At 43.7% G+C, this 9,634-nt stretch overlaps 1 protein-coding gene across 1 annotated transcript; it reads right to left on the bottom strand.

Moving 5' to 3' along the window:
- Positions 1-344: 344 nt before the first annotated feature.
- LOC112572406 lies at positions 345-8,697 on the bottom strand. Its single transcript, XM_025252078.1, has 9 exons — positions 6,699-8,697; positions 6,197-6,424; positions 5,866-6,056; positions 5,495-5,698; positions 5,004-5,151; positions 4,260-4,490; positions 3,818-3,993; positions 2,917-3,414; positions 345-1,301 (listed from the first exon to the last, which is right to left on the bottom strand). Exons 1-9 carry the CDS (start codon positions 7,482-7,484, stop codon positions 857-859), a joined length of 2,907 nt encoding a protein of 968 aa, XP_025107863.1. The 5' UTR covers positions 7,485-8,697; the 3' UTR covers positions 345-856.
- Positions 8,698-9,634: the final 937 nt, after the last annotated feature.

Below are 9,634 nucleotides of genomic sequence, written 5' to 3'. Positions count from 1 at the left end.
ACAGTAAAAATACCAGTTAAAATAATAGTAGATGGTTATGGTAAAATGAAACTGATAATGATTGTGATGCTCAAGATGTTATTGAGCTGAATGCCATGATGATTGTGGTCTAGCCAAATACAGTCGAGGAGCTGAAGAAGGCATTGCTGAGTTTGGCATCAATGACATGAACCTAACTCAATAAATAAATAAATATTCGGTATGAACTCTTTGAGTCTAAGGTAATGAGTTTTCTTGGTACAGAACATACACATCCGATGTCATTGACTATAACATGTTTTGTTCAGATCGTGAAGTAGGATTGCTGTTAAACAATAAGACATATTACAAGGAGCACTAACACATAACATAACACACTTTATTTGCATAAGTTTACATCCAGAAAATTGTTTTTGTTGACTCCTATATCTTACTTTTACAAACACATAAGCCTATGTAGCACACACATAGTAATCCTGTACAGCTATACCTGTCTTCATAAACTTTTTTTTCGCTGCCAAAGTACCTTTCTTGAGCTTCATTTGAAAGACTACACTATATTGTTTTAGCATCTCGTGACTCGGAGAGCGGATAGCCGAGTAGTTATAGCACTCACCTCACTCCCTAACGACCCGAAAAGGTCATGGGACGACCTTTACCTTAGTGACGTCTCAGTGTCATGCTGTTTAAGGACGGAGCCATGATGGAGCGAGAGAAGCAAGTCACGTGGTTACGGAGCCTGTGACACACACACCTGGCTATTCAGTTTTGTTTTCTTTTTTTTTTTGGCCAAATTTTAAACAACAGCAATTGTTCTAAATCTTAACCGATCTCGTCACGTGGCGTGGTTCACAGGTAAGTTCACACTACACGCTTGTTAAACAAGTCTATCATCACTCTCAATCATCGTCGATCGATGGTTTTTAGCGGAATTTCCATCTGGGCCATCGTCTTCTCCCTCCTCGATGTCCCCATGACCGAGCATGGACTGCGAACCGATTGCATCCCAGTCCGTAGACGCGGCCGCGGAGTCATCTCCTTTGGAGAGGTCAAAGATGATGTGGAGTTCACCATCCCCCCAGCCAACATCGTCCAGCCTCTCTGACGACTTTTGCGATGTAGCCTCGATGGTGGAGCATGACTGGTTGGAGATGGCGGGCAGGTTTGCTGGTGTGGACGACCTGCCGGAGTCGCTGTCAGGCTCTTGGGTCGACTGGACGATGTCGAAGACAGGCCACGTCTGGCGAAACTCGTTGATGGCCGTGTGCAGTTGGGTTCGGAATTGCACGCTTTCTGCGTCTACGGAGGAATCGGTTTCTTTGCTGGAAGGTAAAAATCAATCAATCAATCAATCAATCAATCAATCAATCAATCAATCAATCAATTCGCAAACTATTTCTAAATCCATCCTCTAGGAATGCATAACTCTAATTGAAAAACAAATCAGGTTGCCTGACACAGCTAAAGCTGAAAGCATAGGAGGGAAGGGTAGATATACACCTCCCTGACCTCTCCCCTCCTCGCCCCGACGTTCACAAATCCCTGGACGGCCGCTCGGTTTCATGTCGGCGACAAAAAAGACAAAAAAAAAAAAGGAAAGCAAATCTTCATTTCGTTGTGTGAGTTGTCCTGTTCATGAATAATTTAGCTCGCTGCGATTGGTGGTTTAGCTCGATGCAACTTCCGCTTCCTGCTGGCGATCGAGTGTTTTACTGGTGAATGGTAACGGCGGAGCTCTCTGAAGGTAGACGCAGTGCTGTCGGGATGATTAAATATTCATCTGTCGCTATGGCAACGTACACGAGCAGTGGCTTTTTTGTGTGCAAAATTAGTTTTCTCAGTTTTATGGCTTTATAGGTGCTACAATATCATCACCATTATCATCATTTCACTGCTAATTATTACTACTATTATTATTATTATTGTTATTATCATGTTATCATTGAATGATTTTTTGCTGTGCGTCCACGGAGCAATTTTTTTTAAATCATGAAAAGAAAGGGTAATCCAGGATTAGGTGTGATGTAATTAGCTGATGTTGATAATAAAACGCTTGTGCATTCATAAATAATCATAAAATGTTGCCGCCTGCTGGTGACAGAATTGTAATTAGAAGTGGCACAGCGGTTTCTCAAAATTGCCCACGAGTGTGATGCGCCCTATGACCTCCCATTCGCAGCTCTTCTCTGTAGGAAATGCTCATCAGCTCATCGGCTGCTTCTGGGAGGGTCTGTGGTCATTCCTCTCGTTATTCACATCGCATCAGCTGACGAACCCATTTCCTTGATTAAAGTTCTACTTCTAAAACAAAAAGCTCTCTGATTCCTCCTAGGGGGTTGGACATCGGGATACAGAGGGAACACGTCTATCATCCAGTCACAGACATGATTTCTCGTGATAACTAGAAATATTCCATAGAAAATAATACCGAAAGATGAAAAGCCATCGGCCAATAATGTAAAATGTGTTCATCAATACAATCCCAAACTAACAGAAAAGTGTTTTGCTCATCATATTTGGAGTTCGTTTTGAGGTAGAATTCATTGGTTGCACTGGTCTCATAGTGTTTTTCACTGATTACCAACGTGAGATGCTAGAAGCAGGGAAACAGTTGCTGCTAACAGCTATGCTTACTGTCATTGAGCAAAAAAAAAAAATCTGCTTAAGAATTGTCAACTACTCAAGGGAAGAAACTTGTGGATTGAAAAGCTGTATAAGTACTCTGATGAAGTACGTTCATTGATATCTGTAAATAATGTGACGGATGGTTTGCAGTATTTTTGCATCTAAAATGTATTAAAAATTTTGTTTAAATGGAAGTTGTAGTCATCCATTCATGCATCCATCCATGTATCCGTCCATGCATCCGCCATGCATCCATTCATCCATCCATGCATCTATCCTCGTCATCTTTGTCGTCGTCGTCTTTGTTATCACCTTTCAAAGAAATAAGTGAAGGCAAACGGGATGAAGCCACCAGCGACCGTAGCCAACAACTGGTTGGTGGTGGACACGCGGTAGGCGCTGCCGAATGCCATGACGACGACGAAGACGAAGGCGAGGAAGACAACGATGCGAGTGAAGCGCCACAGCCCCTTGATGGCGTTGACGTGCAGCGGTCCAGGGCAGCCGCAGTAGTGCAGGTCGATCGTCTGCTCGAAGAACTTCTCGGGCGTGAAGGGTGTATCCTTCTGGTCCAAGAAGAGAAGCATGCCTGAGGTCTCCCACACCGGGTAACCCTTATGCACCTCAAGGGTCACGGTGGGCACGCTGGGTTCGGGCGCCATGTCCCCTTGCACGTGCAGGGCGGTATTTTCCTGGGCCAGCTCCACTTTCTTTGCGATCACCTCGATCTCCGTGCGGACCATCGACAGAAGCTGCTGCTGGACCAGCTTGTGGTAGGCCAGGTACTTGGAGTTGACCTCCGAGATGCATCTTAAAAGAAATAACAAGGATCCAATGTGTGGACATTCGGGGCTGCTAGGGAAAATATTTAAACCGCAAAATCGGATTAAATCCCTCTACCTACCCGCCATTTTATTGAAATTCTTTCTCCCTTTCATAGCCATTGGAAAGTTTGTGTCTGAGACTTTTTACTATTTTTTCGCCTTACCTAAAATAAATAATGATAAATCTGTGTTTGAGTTTATAGGTCATCATGCTATTGCTTAACCCTTGATGAATTATCAAATAATATAATTGTAATAACTACTACTACTTATATCTACCATTTAATTGATTGGCCGTGAATTCAATTAAAAAAGCAGCTCAAGACTAAAGGTCAGGGTTCAAGTCCTGTAGGCAAGTATCGTCAATAGCAGCAACTCTCGCTACTGACCCATGGCCGTAGAGGACGAGGAAAAAGATGATGCTGAGGTACTGTGTGGTGACGTCAGACGTGAGAATCAGGCCGATGAAAGTGTACACGGCCATCTCCACCCCAAAGGCAAGCAGCTCCATTAAGAGGAAAGTCAAGGACCAAAAAGTTACGAGGAAGATAATCGCCGTCAATATCTGCAACAAACATTTTGGCAATGATAATTTGTCATCGATATAAGTGATCACATCTCTCCTTGCCTTTATAATTAAATCCTTCATTTCAAGCAATTGCTATCATTTATAACATCAATCTCACAAAAACTTTAACAGTTTTTGTCAATGACATCATCAATATCTATATATAGCTTCAGTACCATGTTATCCCCTCCATTAATTATCCGTTTCCCAGAACTAAATAAATCCTTCATTTCCCGTTGATCTTGTAAAGTTCGATATCTCACTTGCATGACCCCGTCCTTCGTTATCAAACGTGTTGTCGGGAAGGAGTCGGTGGAGTCAGTGCCTTCCTTGCCCGCCTTCTGCAGCTGCAGATGCTGGCCGATCCACCCGGACATGCGCACTAACAGGCGCCGGACACCTCCGGTTAGCCCCGAGGGGCAGACGACGAAGAAGACTTGAAAGAGAATCCTACAGGTGAGGTTGACAGCTGGGAATATGTAGAACGCGAGCAGCTATCCAACAAATAAAACTACAGATAAATGTAAATATAAATACAGACATATTTCAAATCCCTGTGTAATTAAATATGCAATAGACGAGACTTGGGAAGATTAGAAAGAAATCGTTTGCTGTTATCGATGTCGAGGGCTCAATAATTAAAATAAGAATTTGAAACTTTTTTTACAGCTATACACTGATTTATGGTTTAAAAGATTTAATAACTTAATAACATTCAACATTAAATCAGCCTAGTTCAAAATATGAATGAAGTCCAAACCAAAATCGCGAAAATAATTCTTTCTAGAATGTATTAACGCATTATCCCCCATATCTTTTATCGACAATTATATTTCCTCTTTTCTAAATATAATTTTAGGATGTTTAGTCTGACAATTTTACAAAAAGTTCAAGTGTCTGCAGGTAGCTGTCACGAGGTAGGATAGAGGCCTGAGATCGAGGCTGATGTAGGGAAAATAGTGTTTATCTATTTATTAAAACAAAACAACTGCTCAGGTTTGTCTTACCGGTATCAGAATCGGGAGAGACAGAAGAAGAAAAATGGGCAACAGAGGCAGAAATAGCACACCAAGGTAGGTGAATGGTTTGCAGATGAAGGCAAGAAGCCATGTAAACAAAGGCGTTTTCGAAGTTTCTCTCATGTCGTGTAAACATCTGCAGATAAAGTCAGTAAATATTAGATTCTTTAATTTAGTATATTCATTCGTTCTCCTTATTTCAAAACCTTTGTGTAAATTAAGTCGCAAAGGAAGTCAAATGAACGAAAATAATCGAAAGCAAAGGAGTGAGTCGGTTGATTTTCACAGACTAAGCTTCGTGATAGGAGATAAAGATATTGATAATCCATTATTATGTCCGTGTATTGTATTTATTAAAGAGAGATAAATCAAGATATAGGAAACCATTTGATATACAGGGATGTATATAAAGCATGTTACCCTACTTGAGGAAAAATCAGGATCCCATCGACTGCAAACAGTTTAGCAAAAATATTAACCTTAGTATGATGACTTTCATCTGCTCTATGGTCATTGGAGACAGCACACTGTACAGGATGGTATCCAGGCACAGAATGATGTAGCAGACGAGGAAAGCGGCGTGAACTGGCGAGAGGTAGAGGATGAAGCTGCCGGTGAAAGGGATGGTCATTCCTGCTTCTGATATGGCCTGAGCTTTCTTCTCCTCCACTGGCTTCTCGTAGCTGCAACCAGAAAATGGAAAACTTCTGGCGAATTTGGATCAGGCTTTCTGACACAATAATTGGGGAAATTTCTATTTCTTGAAACTCCAGCATTTTTTAAAACTTAATTTCGTGTATAACTTTAGTTCGCCTTTAAAACCCAGGCCAAAAACTGCATTGTATCTTACTGGTAATAGATGGCTAGTCGGATGAGCCAGGGCAGCACCAAGATGGCCATCAGCAACAATCGGGCAACGGCCCTCATGCACCTGTACCACGTGAGCTTCAGTCGGAAGGTGCCGAACAAGGGGGTCCTGCAGCAAGCATCCAGGGGGGTCAGGCGGCGCAGACGACAGAGGAAGAGGTTGTTGTAAAGAACCTGTGCAACAGATGTAGTAGCAACTTCTAGAAATGCAGAAGAATCTATAAGACAGATGAAGATGTTACTGACAGAGAAAGAATAAAATTTAAAGAATTAAAAAACTTCCCTAGAAATGTGAAACTAATCTGAAAGCTTACTCGAAACAGGTTTACAGGCACGTGATTTTCTCCCAGGAGTTTTCGTATTTTGACGGCCAGGTGAACGTCCCGGATGTGGACATCATACACACGGTCATGTTGCCATAGACTGACCATCCCTAGTAACCTGGGCATGTCCTGCAACTTGCACATGCGTACAATCTTCATCTTCTCCTTTTGGCTTTGGTAAACCTGAGGCCTGACCGTTGCCAGCATCTTCAGCTTCATCTAAAACAACAAGTGAACAATGTTAATAAGAAATAATGAGATTTCGATGGATACTCGAATGAATCAACTCGGGTTAGTAGATCAAACCCGGAAATAAACTATGGTTGTCAGAAGAGGTGACTGGAGGATACCGTCGATATCAGAAGAATAGAAAATCACATGAAAAATTCATCGTCTCCAAGATCTCGACTTTGGAGGATGATGTTTCCATGACGACAACAGAGTTAGAGTAGAAATAGGATGAGGATGTTGAGTACTGACAAAATAATCTCACCTCTTCGTGGTAGACGTACTGCATGTAGGAGGTCTGGTGGTGGTACACACTCTCCGGCAGGAAGCTAGGACTGTACAGCACCACCAACACCTTGATGATCAACACCGCGGCGAACAGAACCTCCAGCCAGGGGTCGCTAGTGACGTCGTTGCACACCACCTTCCCATCGTCGTGTGTCCTGTGGCAGCACACGTGGACAAACTGGGCTGCACGGTTCTGGACGCGACGAAGCTCCTGGTTGCAGATGTTCAAATCCTTGGTGTGGGTGCTGGAGCTGGTTTGGTCTTTCACCTGGAAGTCGTCCAGCAACAGCGACTGAAGCTTATCCAAGAGCTCTCGTGACGTCATCCGCTCCCAGCAGCCCCGGGACGTGACGTTGAGCGTGACGTCGAGGCTCTCGACCTTGATGCTCAGCAGCGACAACGACAACACGTCGTAGATGTCGCTCAGCATCAGCATGCTCTGACCCTGACGAGAGGTCGTGCGGCGCCAGTCCAGAGGCTGAAAGATGCCGAGGTCACGTGATATCCTGTTGAAGCTCTCGGCAGCGTCAGGTGGTTGAACGTCCAGGTGGATGTTGACGAGATACACTCCACCCGAAACCAACTCCTGCAACGTCTCTTGCACATCACCTACCGGCCTTAACACGCATGCGCTGTCAGTCCCAACGGAACTGTTCGGTGAAGATGAAGGTGACGATGAAATGAGGAAACATTTGACCGAAGCTGTGGTTAGCAGCAGGGTGACCTGGACCGTCTGAAGTAGAGACAGGAATATGAAACCCATTGAGGTGACACTTTGAAGAGAAGACACACAAAGAAGGAAATCCGAAAAGACCACTTACTTGCAAGACACACCCTGCCTCTACTGTCGTCAGAATGGCCACAATGTCGAAAACTTGATCGATGAGATCAAATAGAAACACCAGGCAATAAATAACAGATGAAGATTGTTTGCTTTTGTCGTGTCGCAGTTGGTGTAGCTCATTACACACCCGGCTAAACGACGGTACATCCCCTCCGTACCTCAAACGGGTTTTCTGTTTGAATACGAGCCGACGAGTTGACAGCCTGCACCTGAGATTTTCCTTTGTTTCGTCCAGGTAGTCGCTTCACTGACAAGTCGCAGGTGAAACACGTGACATCACTGACGCAGGTCAAAGATCAGGTGCAGTCAAACATGAACTTTTCGTCACAGGTAAAAATCCGTATTTGCACTCCTTGTAACAAAGGGGTTTGAACGCTAGTCCCGCTCGACAGCCATGTCTTCCCACTCGAGCCTCGTCGCCTGCCAGGGAAAGAAACAACAGTTTATTGACGCAAACCTGCCTTCTACCCTCCGCTGCCGTCTCGTCCTCGTGCGTGGTGCAGTGCTCCTGCCTTCTCGATCGTTGCCACCACCAACCAGTTCCACTACCACTGCTGTTTCTTTTAATAGCTCTGTTCACTGAACTGTGTATGCTCACTGGGAGGTGTGGTAGCCTGGAGGTTACACCGCTCACAACAGTCACAGTCGTATGGTCCGTGGGTTCAGATCTCGCCTGGTCATCGGCGGGTTGTTTTTATTCCTCGTCCACCGCTTTCTCCTTTGTCATGTCATTGCTAGATAAAACATGTTTCGATCAAGTTTCACGGAGAAGCCTTCAGCGAATGTAAGAGCTTGGGTTCGAAAGGATAAAAGCCGGTTGCCGCAGGGCTTGCGAAGGTTACAGTCATTAGGAAGTTAATGACTAGACTGAAGGAAAGTCTTTGTCAGCGTGACGACTTCTAAAGGACTGTCACGTGATTAGCAGTGGCAAGAGCACAAAGGATTCGAAACTTGGTGCATTTCCGGGACGATGACCTCTGTCGGTGACAGTCATTCGACCGCTGAATCGACTCGAACCGGCTGGCATAAGTGCATTCGTACGCACGCACGTACGCACGCATGCATGTTCTTGAACACACACCATACGCAGCTGATTTCAGATTATGTTTGCAGTAATTCATTGTCACCGTTAGTTGACTCGGCTGTAAATTAAGTTAGGTTGAGGTGTAAAAATGTAACCCAAGGAGCGACACACCTGAGGCAACAGTGACACCTGCGCTGTACTTAGCGACGTGTGCAGCAGTCCAACGCGAAGACATTTTTATTTCTTTTCAAATTTAAACTAGTCATATGCCTTTAACCCTTCACAAACTGTGGCGACAAGGGAGTGGCAAGTGAAGAAGGAAGTTACAAAAATAAACTCCTAAAATAAAATGATAATGATACCTTGTCATAACTGAGTTCAAACTACTGCTGCATAGCAGCTAGTCTAACTATAAACTTCAAAAACATAAACAGTAATGAACAAATGCTCGTCTGACATTTATAGTAAACCTACATAAGTATAACAAGGATTAAGGGATTGAGAGCATTGAGACAAGACATAGACACACTCCTGGTCAAAGGTCGTGAAAACAGTCTCTGATGACGACACTCAGAAGGCGTTAGTGAAGATGTCGGTTGGCAGACATCGTTTCATATTCATCTGTATTGTCATTACAAAGTTCACCTGGTATCTAACTGCCAGGTGGATAGTGAGAAATCGAGAAGCAGGTGTTGTCAGGGAGTCCTCGGGATCGCTGGCAGAGGAGTCGAGACCCGGGTTGACCACGAGGTCAAATATACTGAGTTGAATAACCATAGGCATGCACAATACATAACACCAGAATGTCTCTCTTATATACACACACACACAAAGTTCTACATTACAGTATACCCACATTTGTGTCTTATTAATGATAATAATGATACTGAGGATGTTAATTAAAAATTATCTTTGACATCGTGAATTATTGTTGGAAATTACTGTTTGCTTGCACGTAAAATTGTAATTTTTTGTGTTAAAAAATGTTGTTTTTTTGGAGGTGTAACCCAACCAACAAGCATTTGCTAAGATCTTTTAAATGTCA

The sequence above is a fragment of the Pomacea canaliculata genome, linkage group LG9 (genome assembly GCF_003073045.1).
Source record: "Pomacea canaliculata isolate SZHN2017 linkage group LG9, ASM307304v1, whole genome shotgun sequence".
Classification (NCBI taxonomy): Eukaryota; Metazoa; Mollusca; class Gastropoda; order Architaenioglossa; family Ampullariidae; genus Pomacea; species Pomacea canaliculata.
The sequence above is the reverse complement of the archived record's forward strand: the minus strand, read 5'-3'. Positions and strand labels throughout refer to the sequence as shown.

Bases quoted from the DNA above. Each gene is read 5' to 3' on its own strand.
- LOC112572406 (XM_025252078.1), bottom strand. From the start codon at position 7,484: ATGGGTTTCATATTCCTGTCTCTACTTCAGACGGTCCAGGTCACCCTG. The intron at 5,699-5,865 runs GTAAGATACAAT...TTCTGGTTGCAG, and splicing joins CGACTAGCCATCTATTACCA to CTACGAGAAGCCAGTGGAGG. The intron at 1,302-2,916 runs GTGATAACAAAG...TTTACCTTCCAG, and splicing joins TTCACTTATTTCTTTGAAAG to CAAAGAAACCGATTCCTCCG.